We start from the raw sequence: 14,663 nt of genomic DNA on the forward strand, positions 1-14,663 counted from the left end.
ATGACTCCTATGACATTAGTAAAGGCTGCATTCATCCTTTATGTGGTGGTTAAAGTGTCAGCCCCAGAGGCCAATAGCAGTGCCTAACCCTTTTGCTACCAGCGCTGTACATGAGACCTGCGGCTAATTACCGCAACCGGCAATTATGCTGATAGCGTAAATTAAATGCTTTAGATGCCATGATCAAGTGAGATCACTGCACCTGAATGCGCAAATCGGGACTTCAGTACATGCGCTGAATGCCCTGAATCTCTATGAAGAAATTCAGAGCATTAATGCTGCATTTCTTATTTTGGCCACCAGATGGCAGGCCAACATAAGAAATGAGCAAAATTCTAAGAAATTGTCATTTTTTAAATCGCTTATAGATCAAAATGAAAAATTCAAAAACATAATTTGTAAAAGGTCATTTAGCCTTAAAATGATGATAAAAAAATCAAAAAGTTTAAATCACCCCCCTTTCCGTATAAAAAAACCCCCACAACAATAAATATAAACATCCTGGGTATCACCGCGACCGAAAACACCCATAATATAAAAAAATAAATAATAATCCAATATGGCGAATGACGGAAAAAAGGGTCAAAATGGCCGATTTGCCATTTTTTCATTGCTTTTCTTACCCAAAAAAATTAAATCAAATGTGATCCAAAAGTCATGCACACTCCAAAATGGTATAAAAAACTATAAATTGTCCTGCAAAAAATGAGCCCCTAAACAGCTCAGTAGACATAAATATAAAAAAGTTATGGGGGTCAGAATACACTGCGTGCAGAATTATTAGGCAAATGAGTATTTTGACCACATCATCCTGTTTATGCATGTTGTCTTACTCCAAGCTGTATAGGCTCGAAAGCCTACTACCAATTAAGCATATTAGGTGATGTGCATCTCTGTAATGAGAAGGGGTGTGGTCTAATGACATCAACACCCTATATTAGGTGTGCATAATTATTAGGCAACTTCCTTTCCTTTGGCAAAATGGGTCAAAAGAAGGACTTGACAGGCTCAGAAAAGTCAAAAATAGTGAGATATCTTGCAGAGGGATGCAGCACTCTTAAAATTGCAAAGCTTCTGAAGCGTGATCATCGAGCAATCAAGCGTTTCATTCAAAATAGTCAACAGGGTCGCAAGAAGCGTGTGGAAAAACCAAGGCGCAAAATAACTGCCCATGAACTGAGAAAAGTCAAGCGTGCAGCTGCCAAGATGCCACTTGCCACCAGTTTGGCCATATTTCAGAGCTGCAACATCACTGGAGTGCCCAAAAGCACAAGGTGTGCAATACTCAGAGACATGGCCAAGGTAAGAAAGGCTGAAAGACGACCACCACTGAACAAGACACACAAGCTGAAACGTCAAGACTGGGCCAAGAAATATCTCAAGACTGATTTTTCTAAGGTTTTATGGACTGATGAAATGAGAGTGAGTCTTGATGGGCCAGATGGATGGGCCCGTGGCTGGATTGGTAAAGGGCAGAGAGCTCCAGTCCGACTCGGACGCCAGCAAGGTGGAGGTGGAGTACTGGTTTGGGCTGGTATCATCAAAGATGAGCTTGTGGGGCCTTTTCGGGTTGAGGATGGAGTCAAGCTCAACTCCCAGTCCTACTGCCAGTTTCTGGAAGACACCTTCTTCAAGCAGTGGTACAGGAAGAAGTCTGCATCCTTCAAGAAAAACATGATTTTCATGCAGGACAATGCTCCATCACACGCCTCCAAGTACTCCACAGCGTGGCTGGCAAGAAAGGGTATAAAAGAAGAAAATCTAATGAAATGGCCTCCTTGTTCACCTGATCTGAACCCCATTGAGAACCTGTGGTCCATCATCAAATGTGAGATTTACAAGGAGGGAAAACAGTACACCTCTCTGAACAGTATCTGGGAGGCTGTGGTTGCTGCTGCACGCAATGTTGATGGTGAACAGATCAAAACACTGACAGAATCCATGGATGGCAGGCTTTTGAGTGTCCTTGCAAAGAAAGGTGGCTATATTGGTCACTGATTTGTTTTTGTTTTGTTTTTGAATGTCAGAAATGTATATTTGTGAATGTTGAGATGTTATATTGGTTTCACTGGTAAAAATAAATAATTGAAATGGGTATATATTTGTTTTTTGTTAAGTTGCCTAATAATTATGCACAGTAATAGTCACCTGCACACACAGATATCCCCCTAAAATAGCTAAAACTAAAAACAAACTAAAAACTACTTCCAAAAATATTCAGCTTTGATATTAATGAGTTTTTTGGGTTCATTGAGAACATGGTTGTTGTTCAATAATAAAATTATCCTCAAAAATACAACTTGCCTAATAATTCTGCACTCCCTGTATGGTGATCTAAAAAAATTAAAATTCTCAACGTTGAAATTTATTTTTACACTATTTACACATAAAAAAAACTATACATATGGGGTATCGTTGTAATCGTACTAACCCAGAGAATCAAGGGCATGGGTCAGTTTTGCCATAAACAAAACGCAGTGGGAACAAAACCCGTAAAATGGTGGTGGGATTGCATTTTTTTTCTCCAATGCCACCCCATATAGAATTGGTGGCATTAGAAAGTACAACTTGTTCCGCAAAAAATAAAGCCCTCATACAGTTATGTGACTGGAAATATAAAAAAGTTATGGCTCACGGAAAATAGGGAAGAAAAATGAAAACGAAAAAAAACAACTGGTATCCTAAAGGCTAAAAGACTTGTCTATGCCGGTGTCTCCGACTTACAGACATTTCATGTACTGTTATGTAGCATGTGCCATTACGTTACCAAATTATGTGTTAGGCTACTTTCACACTCGAGTTTGGTGCAGACCCGTCTTGTGTCTGCACAGACGGATCCGCACCAATAACGCAAAACGCTTGTATCCGTTCAGAACGGATCCGTTTGCATTATTCATAAAAAAAAAAAAGTCTAAGTCAAAACGGATCCGTCTTGACTTACATTAAAAGTCAATGGGGGAAGGATCTGTTTTCAATTGCACCATATTGTGTCAGTGAAAAACAGATCCGTCCCCATTGACTTACAGTGTAAGTCAGGACGGATCCGTTTGGCTCAACATAGTCAGACGGTCTCCAAAACGCTGCCTAAAAAGCAGAACGGAGACCAAACGCAGCCAAATTGATGCATTCTGAACGGATCCTTATCCATTCAGAATGCATTGGGGCTTAAGTGATCCGTTTTGGGCCGCCTGTGAGATCCCCGAAATGGATCTCACAAGCGGACCCAGAAACGCCAGTGTGGAAGTAGCCTTGCTCATTAGAATGAATGCACCTTTTCTGTTAATATCTACAGGTAACATACAAAAATCATACATTGGTGAGCCAAAGCAGTTTATTGCTTGTCATACAGTCCCAGATAATAAACAGGCAAAGCAGCACCCAGTGAGGCCATCGGATGGAGGAAGAAAAGCAGTTTGGAATGCAGACAGCGGCATCTACAGAAGCATAAATCAAAGAGACGCAAAGCTGCTTTAAGCAATACACCATAGTCACACATTGTTAGAGCCCTTTAATGCAGCCTGTGCCCATCAACCCCCAGATTGCATTTGCTAAAAAGTGACGTAGAAAGGCAGAAGCCCCATCCTTCCCCAGCGCTAATCATTTGCAACATAGAAGTGTGTTCCAGAGAACTGGAAGTACTTGGTATGAAAGGAGGGACCCGGGCAGAGCAGGACTAATGTAGGAAGTACTGGACACACTGAGCCTGTGGTGAAGCGCCTCCAGCTGAGACACATGGGAGCCAACGGGTGATGAGAAATTGGGAAGAAGTAGGGACAAAAACACAAAACATGGAATGAGAGAAAACATACTGAGTGGGCAGAACAACATCAGCATGTGAGATCCAACTACTGTGGCCAAGTTAAAAGGGTATTCCCACCTTATCCACAGGATTTGCTATAAATGTCTGATAGATGTGGGTCCCAACTCTGGAGCCTACACCGATGTGGAGAATGAGGGTACCCTGACCTCCACCCCATCTGGTGAGGCAGCCTCCGCCTCCAGACAGGCAATGAATGGAGACGCAACTGCACGCATGAGCAAGTGTCTTTGTTTCCAAAACCCTTACAGATTGGAAAGAGAGCCACAGACCTGTGTACCCACCTCACCGGGTCAGACTCATGACCCCCATTCTGGACATAGGTTCAGGTCCCATAGGTGGACCTGCATTTAGCATATCCTGCGAATACGTCATAAATGTCTACATTGAGGCCAACAGCATCCTGTCCTAGACTTTGAGCAGGACCGATAGCTCTCCAAGTGCACTACACTGCTCTACAATATATGGCAATGATGTCATCCTACGATACGCCATCATAGCTGAGCAGCCTGACAGGAACTCACCAATGTGGAGTATACGCAAGTGCCAGAGCTTAGTGTGTAGTGAGGCCTCGTTCCCCCCAGTTCTGCGAGTGGTGGCAACAAGTCCATATCACAGTCTAGGAAAGGTTGCTGACGGCCATTTTAAAACATTCCTGGGCCACTAGGCTAGAAAGAATTCAACATGGCAAAACCCAGACATACAGTGTATCGCCATCTACTTCTGGAATGCTTAGTCATCAACATAAAAACAATAGAAAACATACTGCAGAGATAAACAGAAACATACCGTATATAAAACACACATGCACAAGCATTGACAATACTAGGAGAAAACTAAAGGCAGCAGAGAAAGACTTGTAAAAAAAACAAAACAAAAAAACAAATGTATAGAATCTGTCATATCAAACCGCTAATAAAAGGAATTTACAATAGCATTAATAAGAAAAATAAGTCGATCTAAAATGGGGTGTTACCTTAGCATGCGGAGACTGCATTTTATGGTGTACTTCAAGGGAATAATGGTGAAGCCACATTTCGACAAATATCTACAGAAAGGCAGAATACATCACAATTACCAGTTTGCTATCAGTAACTAATTAAACATAATGCTTGGTTCTTCCACTTAGGGCTCCGTCACACCACATTTTTTCATCTGGTTTGGCTATTTTGTATTACTGCCAATAGCTTCCGGTTTCCAAATCCGTTTAACTGATCAGTTTAATAAAAAAAATTCTATAAATATTTTTTTTTCAATTATATAAAGAAAACAAATATATATATATATATTACATATAAAAATTTAAGAAAAACCTCCTTGTCCAAATCACAGGTCACTTGCCTTGATTACAGGTAAAAACTAATCCCCCCCCCACAAAAAAAAACAAAAACAAAAACATATTTGCATCAGTTTTTGAGCTGATTCAGTTAGGGTTGTTGCGGGTATCGAAATTTCGATACCCAATCGATACTTTTGTCCCGGTATCGATACGATACCGGGATTTCCGTTTTTTCGATACTGGGCTGCGCTTCTGCGCAGTCTAGTATCTCTGAACATGAGCGCGCTGCTATCGGCGCGCTCATGTTCTCTCTCAGCAGCACGGGGAGAAGGAAGCTGTCCTCCCTCCCCCTGTGCTGCTGCCGCTGCCACCAATGAGAAGAGAGGGGGTGGAGGAGGGGCGGCAATGAGAAGAGAGGGGCGGAGGAGGGGCGGGCGCACTGCGCCCCCAATGATAGGATTACTATCGGAGCGATGGGAGGAGACATCAGCTTCACTAGTGGGCGTTCCTTTTCCCTGCGCTGCGATTGGACAGCGCTACAGCCAGGGAGAAGGAACGCCCACTAGTGAAGCTGATGTCTCCTCCCATCGCTCCGATAGTAATCAGCAGCATGTGGAGCAGGAGAGGAGACAGTAATGGGGCACTGCGGGCGAACGGAGCGGCGCCCAGGACTAAATGGTGAGTGCTGAGACATCGCTGGGCGCCGCTCTGTGTGGCCTAATAGTGAAAGTCTGGACTCATATACAGTAGTCAGTCTTTAACACATACAGGAGGCGGGTGCCGGCAGCAGAATCGCATTGCCGGCACCCTGCCCCTGACAGGGAGCTGCGATCAGCGGCAGTTAACTGCCGCTGATCTGCTAGTACCCGCCTCCTGTATAAAGGGGTAAAATCATTGGTGGTGCAGTGTGCCCCCCCCCCCCCTAAATCCCCCCATCCCATTAAAATCATTGGTGGCACAGTGCGCCGGCCCCTCTCAACCCTCCAGTATTAAAATCATTGGTGGCAGTGGCCACAGGGACCTCTCCACTCCCCCTCATTGGTGGTGCAGTGGCAGCTTCTGATCGGAGCCCCAGCTGTGTAAGCCTGGGGCTCCGATCGGTTACCATGGCAGCCAGGACGCTACAGAAGCCCTGGTTGCCATGGTAACATCCCTGATGCTGTGTGCACAAAGCACAGAGCAGCAGGGACAGTGTGGAGTCCTATTCACCCTGATAGAGATCTATCAGGGTGAATAGGAAAAGGGATGAAAGATCCCAGGTTCTAGCCCCTAAGGGGGGAAATAGTTATTAAATAAAAAGTGAAAAAAAAAAAAACACTAAAATATGAAGTATAAATCACCCCCCTTTTCCCAATTTCACATATAAAATATATAAATAAACATATTACATCGCCACGTCAGAAAAGTCCAAACTATTAAAATATAAAAAAAAAATCTAGGTGGTGAATGCCGGAACAGAAAAAATAAAATAAAAACTGCGCGATTCGCCATTTTTAAAAATGAGGAATGCACGTGGCTTTTTTTGTTTATTTTTTTCGCGTGGTATCGAATGGTATCGAGTATCGCAATACTTTTTCATGGTATCGAAACCGAATCAAAAATTTGGTATCGCAACAACTCTAGATTCAGTTTTGTTTATTTCACAAACATTTTAAAAAATTGTTACAATTGTTTAAAATAACAAATGTTGTAATACTCACCTGCTGCTTGCATGTCAATGTTTCCCTGATGCCCCAAGTAGGTCTTTGCCAGCAATGTCATATAGCTACAGCCAATCAGTGGGCGCAGCGCTGACATCAATGGTGCTGGATCATATCACTGTAGCAGGTCAGAGACCAGAGGACTAGGGAAGTGTTACTCCTTTTGATACTTTAATTCTATTGTAAGCTGACTTTAACCCCTTAAGGACCTGGCCATTTTTCACCTTAAGGACTCTTTCACACGGGCGTCCCGAATTTGCTCCGGATGCGTCACATGTGCATTACGGAAAAACCGTGCGAGTGCGCACGCAATTTCAGTCAGTTTTGACTGCGATTGCGTTGTTCAGTTTTTATTGTGCGGGTGCAATGCCTTTTGCACGCGCGTGATAAAAAATTGATTGTGGTACCCAGACCTGAACTTCTTCACTGAAGTTCAGGTTTGGGTTAGGTGTTCTGTAGATTTTATTATTTTCTATTATAACATGGTAATAAGGGAAAATAATAGCATTCTTAATACAGAATGCTTAGTAAAATGTCGATTTGAGGGATTAAAAAAATTAACTCGCCTCATCCACTTGATCGCGCAGCCAGCATCGTCTTCTTCTTCTTTCAGGACCTGCAAAAGGACCTTTGATGACGTAATCGCGCTCACCACGCTTCTATCTTCATTCAGCAGGACCTGTGCTGACATCCCCACGCTTTTATCTTCATTCAGCAGGACCTGTGCTGACATCCCCACGCTCACCACGTAGTGAGCGCGATTACGTCAAAGGTCCTTTTGCAGGTCCTGAAAGAAGGAGAGAGAAGACGATGCCGGCTGCGCGATCAAGTGGATGAGGTGAGTTAATTTTTTTCAATTATTTAATCCCTCAAATCAAAATTTTAGTAAGCATTCTGTATTAAGAATGCTATTATTTTCCTTTATAACCATAACTATAAATAAGGGAAAATAATACCGTGAATTTACTTTAATGGGGTCTGGGGTTGCTCATCCCTATCATCTCATAGCAACCATGCGTGAAAACTGCACCGCATCCGCACTTACTTGCGGATGCTTGCGATTTTCACGCGGCCCAATTCATTTCTATGGGGCCTGAGTTGTGTGAAAAACGCAGAATATAGAACATGCTGCAATTTTCACGCAACGCACAAGTGATGTGTGAAAAATCACCGCTCATCTGCACAGCCCCATTGAAGTGAAAGGGTCAGGATTCAGTGCAGGTGCAATGCGTTCACCTCACGCATTGCACCCGCGCAGAAAACTCGCCCGTGTGAAAGGGGCCTAAGGATCTGGCTTTTTGGAAATTTGACATGTGGTAATAACTTTGGAGCACTTTTACTTATCCAAGCCATTCTGAGAGTGTTTTCTCATGATACATTGTACTTCATGATAGTGGTAAACGAGTTTATATAATTTACCTTTATTTCTAAAAATAAAAAAAAATTCTAAATATACAGAAAAATTTAGAAACATTTGCAATTTTCTCATTTTGAATTTCTCTGCTTTTAAAGCAGATAGCAATACCTCACAAAATATTATTTGTTACATTACATTCCCCATGTCTACTTTATGTTTACATAATTTTGTAAATGTCTTCAAGTTATTGAAAACTGATTTTACAAACTTTGTTAACCCTTTAGGTTTTACACAAGAATTAAAGGAAAATGGAGAAGAAATTTAACTTTTTTGGCAGATTTTCCATTTTAATCCATTTTTTCCTGTAACACAACAAGGGTTGTTACGGACATTATGATACCAAATATGTATTTTTTGTTTCAGTTTTACATAAAGCATTTTAGAAAAAAAAAAAATATCATGTTTTTGTGTCTCCATTTTCTGAAAGGCATTTTTTTATTTTTCGGGCGATTGTCATATGTAGGGGCTGGCCTTTTTTTTGCGGGAGGAGGTGACTGGTACCATTTTGGGGTACATACAACTTTTTGATTGCTTGATATTACACTTTTTCTGAGGCAAAAAAAAAAAATAACTACTGTTTTGGAACTGTTTTTATTTATTTATTTTTTAGTGTTCAGCTGATGGGGTAGATCATATGATATTTCTATAGAGCCTGTCATTATGGATGCGGCGATACCTAATGTCTGTTTTTAACTTTTCATTTTTAGCCCAATTGTGTGATTTCATCTTTTGGGGGTCTGATCCAGTCTACAATGCACTACAACATGTGTATTGTAATGCATTGACTGCCAGTGTACTACCAATGTAATACACTGACAGCCTGCTTGCCTGTGATACCTAGGGGGCTGGGTCTCACGGTCTTCTGTAGAAAGCAAGCCCCGATGCCTGTGGAAGGCATCAGGCTGCCTTCCCAGCAATCAGGTCCCTGTCACCGCAGCACAGGGACCCAATAGAGGTGGGGGAGGGTGCCCATACCCTTTGCAAACCCCATGCATGCCGTGGTCAGCTTTGACAGCGGCATACAAGGCATGTATGCACCGATGCTAGCATATAAAGCAGGGGCTTGGCTGTTACTGACAGCTGGGGCCCTGCTGCTGATCAGACGGGCACAGCTCCTGCACCTGCCCAATCAGAGCGCCACACCTGTACAGCGCCTGTCCTTGTGAGCCCTAAGAAATTCAAAACAATAAAGACCGACTCTACAATCCTAAGACTGAAGCCATCTACTCAAATCCCCCCCCACCCACTGCAACTGTGGAACTCACCTGCAATAAGGTCTCCGATCTCCATATCTCCTGAGCTGCAGGGTCAGCATTTACCAAGTGCTGGTGAGAAATGTGTCTCTTTAAAAGACTGGGGCTCGTCCCATACGAAGCTAATGAAATTGATGGGGATCTGTACATACAAAATGACATAAGTCATACTCTCCATCCAGACAGGAACACACTGTGAAAATAACTTAATAAGTTACTCCTCTCCCTAGTGCGCAAACTCCTCAGTGGGCGCTATATTGTGATTCGGATATATTTTGGGTAAACCTAATACTTCAGTTTTATGCAATTAGACCCACATAACCACCAACTACCAAGCAGAGCAGAGTACCTCGGTGCAGGTGATGGAACGGCTCCTCCGGGGTTGGAGAAATGAGGTGGGGGGACATTTCCTTCTATAGGCAGGAACCAATTCAGGTACTTTTCCACCAAGATGTAGTAGGCGTTATCAGAGTAGTTGCAAACTTGCCCTGTGATAAAGTTCTGTATACAGGAAAAACATTGCGTTTTCGTATTGAAGGGAGGCTGAAAACTACAGTCAGACCATAGGCGAATGAAATGATTAATCAATAATCAGACAATATGATTGGTATATTACAATATTTTAGCATTGCAATATTGCTTGGCATACAGGTAATCAGTACAGTGCATCTCTAATTTTGCTTCCTTCTTTGACTAAATGTATTCATACATATTTGTCTAAAAAGTTGACTAAAACAAACAAATCAGAACTATTGTGTATTTGGTGAAATTTCAAGGGGTATTCCAAATCACATACAATGGGGGCATATCGCTAGGATATGCCCCCATTGTCTGATAGGCGTGGGTCCCACCTCTGGGACCTGCACCTACAACGAGAACAGAGCAGGGAGAGCTGTGGCTGGAGGACCCCAAGCACTGCTCCCATAGAAGTGAATGGGAGCGCACTGCGCATGCGTGGCCCCCTGCTCCCATTCATTTCTATGGGGCAGGCGATAATAGCAGAGCCCAGCCAGCGCTCAGCTATTTTCGGCGGCCCCATTGAAATGAATGGAGGGCGGCTGCGCATGCGCAGTGCGCCCTCCACTCATTTCCCCGCTCTGTTCTCGTTGTAGGTGCGGGTCCCAGAGGTGGGACCTCCACCTATCAGACAATGGGGGCATATTCTAGCGCTATGCCCCCATTGTATGTGATAGTAAAACCCCTTTAACAATTAATGATCACTTTAGAGGACCACCTGAAAAAAGTTGGCCATGTTTGAAATTGTCATCAGATAGTCTCTAGGTGGGGTCATTTATCAAACTGGTGTAAAGTAGAACTGGTTTAGTTGCCCATAGCAACCAGATTCCTCCTTTCCAAAGGAGCTGTCAAAAATTAAAGGTGGAATTTGATTGGTTGCTATGGGCAGTTCTACTTTACACCAGTTTGATAAATGACCCCCTAGGTCTTTATTTGAAAGACGGTGCAATCATTGCCCAGTAACAATGAACATGTATGTAACATAGTAACATAACGTAGTTTACAAGGCTAATAAAAATAAAACTGTTTGTGAAAATAGCCCTAGATTAATATGATAAGAAGAATCCAGTTTATTTCAATAGTTTCTACTGGCCTACTAACAGCTACTGAGAAGGGGAGAGACCACCTTACCACATTACAAAAGACCCCAACATTCTCTAGGACCACACACTTGCACTGATTCACGTCTTTACAAATGCCAACAGTGCGGTATGGAAGTCACATATTGACTTCCCAATACTGTAAAATGCACCGGCTTCCCTTCAGTTAGGACAACTGGGGTCCTGGGAAGCTTTCATGGACACACTGAAGGTGGATTACCCTTTCAGTAACAGGTTTCTATCTGTGCATCACTTGTCTTATCACAAAGTGTTCTCGATCATACTGTTCATTGTACATGAAGATTTGGCCTAATAATTTGGTTACTTACCCTCTGTATGATTAGGAAGATGGCAAAGTGAAACATGAAATACTCAAATGCATCTGAGGAGGAGATTAAGAAATAAACTCGACACCAAAGATGCACTAAATGTATTACAAAATTTGGAGCATTTCCTAAAAACCATAAAAATATTCGACAGTGTTCAAACCAGCCCTGAATACTGGATCTGAATACTTTTGTAATTCCAGGTCATAAATTTTTTAGCATAGCCACGAGCTATTCAATAAAATGTATCTGTATAGCGCCACCTGCTGTTTGTTCTTTTCCTTACTTTTCTGGTCACACGCGCTCAGTTTAAATCCTAAATCGCCACCAGCCCTATCTGTGACAGTTACAAGGAGAGAGCAACAGCAGAAAGGACACAACCCCTGAGCTGACCTGCCTGAAATAAACCTAACAGAGCAAAAGAGGCAATGAGTGGGGACATCTGGTTTCATGCGATATATCATTTTTCACATTAAGGCATAATCCCTTTAAATTATATAAAAAGTCTACTGGGCCATGGGAGTAAACATTCAAAAAGCTGCAAATGATTCCCATACTGTCTTTATTAGAAATTACACCAACAATGGAATATAAATGATGGAACGACAGTCAGCAAATCTGCCTCAGCATTACACAAGACTGCACTATGATTCCTCTGTAACTGTTAAATGAGCCATCAGGTCCATTGCCGCCTCCGCTGGACACAAGCACTTATGTTCATGTTTCGCAGTTTCACCTTCCAGATAGCACAACTAATAAAAAATAAAAAAAATCTGTGCTGTAATGGGTATATTTCTTGGCTTAGCTGACCCAATCTCACTGCATCATCATGATATATGGCAGTTCCAGCATGACACGGGTCTACTGCACTGTACACATATGATAGTTGTGAGTGCGGTACAGTAGACCTGCAGTCAGGCTGTAAATCACGATGATGCAGCGAGTTTGTGTCAGCCCAGCAATGGATGGTCCAGGAAAAGCAGAAATCACACGTGCCGCTTTTCCTGAACCACACGCACCAGTGAGAAATTAGCAATGCAGAAACCCATAATGCTAAATCCGAGGGGGTGTTAGAGCTCAGTAGCACATTTTCATTCACAGAAAAGCTGACATGGATCTGGGTTTGGTAGTGGTGGCACTGGACATTTGGATGAATTTCTGGCTGTGGTGGAATACCAGGCCAGGTTTGAATTTTGAGACAACCTTTTTTAAAGTGGCCATCATAATAAGGGAGTCTTCATCTCCAGTAGTCCCATCTCTAGCGGGCATCATACATACAGTCGTGGCTAAAAGTTTTGAGAATTACATAAATATTGGAAATTGGAAAAGTTGCTGCTTAAGTTTGTATAATAGCAATTTGCATATACTCCAGAAAGTTATGAAGAGTGATCAGATGAATTGCATAGTCCTTCTTTGCCATGAAAATTAACTTAATCCCAAAAAAACCTTTCCACTGCATTTCATTGCTGTCATTAAAGGACCTGCTGAGATCATTTCAGTAATCGTCTTGTTAACTCAGGTAAGAATGTTGATGAGCACAAGGCTGGAGATCATTATGTCAGGCTGTTCGGGTTAAAATGGCAGACTTGACATGTTAAAAGGAGGGTGATGCTTGAAATCATTGTTCTTCCATTGTTAACCATGGTGACCTGCAAAGAAACGCGTGCAGCCATCATTGCATTGCATAAAAATGGCTTCACAGGCAAGGATATTGTGGCTACTAAGATTGCACCTCAATCAACAATTTATAGGATCATCAAGAACTTCAAGGAAAGAGGTTAAATTCTTGTTAAGAAGGCTTCAGGGCGTCCAAGAAAGTCCAGCAAGCGCCAGGATCGTCTCCTAAAGAGGATTCAGCTGCGGGATCGGAGTGCCACCAGTGCAGAGCTTGCTCAGGAATGGCAGCAGGCAGGTGTGGGCGCATCATCGACTTTTGGAAGATGGCCTGGTGTCAAGAAGGGCAGCAAAGAAGCCACTTCTCTCCAAAAAAAACATCAGGGACAGATTGATCTTCTGCAGAAAGTATGGTGAATGGACTGCTGAGGACTGGGGCAAAGTCATATTCTCCGATGATTGTTTGGGGCATCTGGAAAAAGGCTTGTCCGGAGAAGAAAAGGTGAGCGCTACCATCAGTCCTGTGTCATGCCAACAGTAAAGCATCCTGAGACCATTCATGTGTGGGGATGCTTCTCATCCAAGGGAGTGGGCTCACTCACAATTTTGCCCAAAAACACAGCCATGAATAAAGAATGGTACCAAAACACCCTCCAACAGCAACTTCTTCCAACAATCCAACAACAGTTTGGTGAAGAACAATGCATTTTCCAGCACGATGGAGCACCGTGCCATAAGGCAAAGTGATAACTAAGTGGCCCGGGGACCAAAACGTTGACATTTTGGGTCCATAGCCTGGAAACTCCCCAGATCTTAATCCCATTGAGAACTTGTGGTCAATCCTCAAGAGGCGGGTGGACAAACAAAAACCCACTAATTCTGACAAACTCCAAGAAGTGATTATGAAAGAATGGGTTGCTATCAGTCAGGAATTGGCCCAGATGTTGATTGAGAGCATGCCCAGTCGATTGCAGGAGGTCCTGAAAAAGAAGGGCTAACACTGCAAATACTGACTCTTTGCATAAATGTCATGTAATTGTCGATAAAAGCCTTTGAAACGTATGAAGTGTGTGTAATTATATTTCACTACATCACAGAAACAACTGAAACAAAGATCTAAAAGCAGTTTAGCAGCAAACTTTGTGAAAACTAATATTTGTGTCATTCTCAAAACTTTTGGCCACGACTGTATATTTGTGTACAGAGATGCTACAGATACGCAGTTACGAAGCGGTGATATATTTCATGGGCAGCAAGCTACTTGGGTTTGTGCAACTTAATCAACAAATCTAGAATAGCCAATTTATGGAAGTAGTTCTGTCTAGCTGTTATTTACTGCAATGCACGTTCTATCACCTGTTCCTGGTATTTAAATTCTTAATAGCCACATTCTGTCCAATGTTTGTATAAAAACTACAGCTCCACTGTTAAGGCCTCCTGCACACGACCGTATGGCTTTTTCAGTGTTTTGCGGTCCGTTTTTCACGGATCCGTTGTTCCGTTTTTTGTTTCCGTTCGGCATATACAGTATACAGTAATTACATAGATAAAATTGGGCTGGGCATAACATTTTCAATAGATGGTTCCGCAAAAAACGGAACGGATATGGAAGACATACGGATGCATTTCCGTATGTGTTAC

General features: G+C 42.5%; 1 protein-coding gene and 1 long non-coding RNA gene across 3 annotated transcripts in view; one reads left to right on the top strand and one right to left on the bottom strand.

Annotated features, from left to right (window-relative positions):
* The window catches only part of SMPD4 (sphingomyelin phosphodiesterase 4), a 33,493-nt gene that overhangs the window by 13,950 nt on the left and 4,880 nt on the right, over window positions 1-14,663 (bottom strand). The window contains exons 6-10 of one of the 2 annotated variants that reach the window (XM_040416413.1): window positions 11,412-11,464; window positions 9,816-9,967; window positions 9,479-9,608; window positions 4,794-4,865; window positions 3,640-3,723 (exon numbers count right to left, since the gene is read on the bottom strand). In XM_040416413.1, coding sequence (XP_040272347.1) covers window positions 3,640-3,723; window positions 4,794-4,865; window positions 9,479-9,608; window positions 9,816-9,967; window positions 11,412-11,464 — 491 coding nt within the window. The remainder of the gene's footprint in view (window positions 1-3,639; window positions 3,724-4,793; window positions 4,866-9,478; window positions 9,609-9,815; window positions 9,968-11,411; window positions 11,465-14,663) is intronic. The other variant, XM_040416414.1, reaches the window with a different exon arrangement.
* Window positions 1,872-4,770, top strand: LOC120988750. The gene is made up of 3 exons (XR_005776175.1): window positions 1,872-1,884; window positions 2,139-2,143; window positions 4,259-4,770. It is a non-coding gene; the product is annotated as an uncharacterized LOC120988750 (long non-coding RNA).

The sequence above is a fragment of the Bufo bufo genome, chromosome 2 (genome assembly GCF_905171765.1).
Source record: "Bufo bufo chromosome 2, aBufBuf1.1, whole genome shotgun sequence".
Classification (NCBI taxonomy): Eukaryota; Metazoa; Chordata; class Amphibia; order Anura; family Bufonidae; genus Bufo; species Bufo bufo.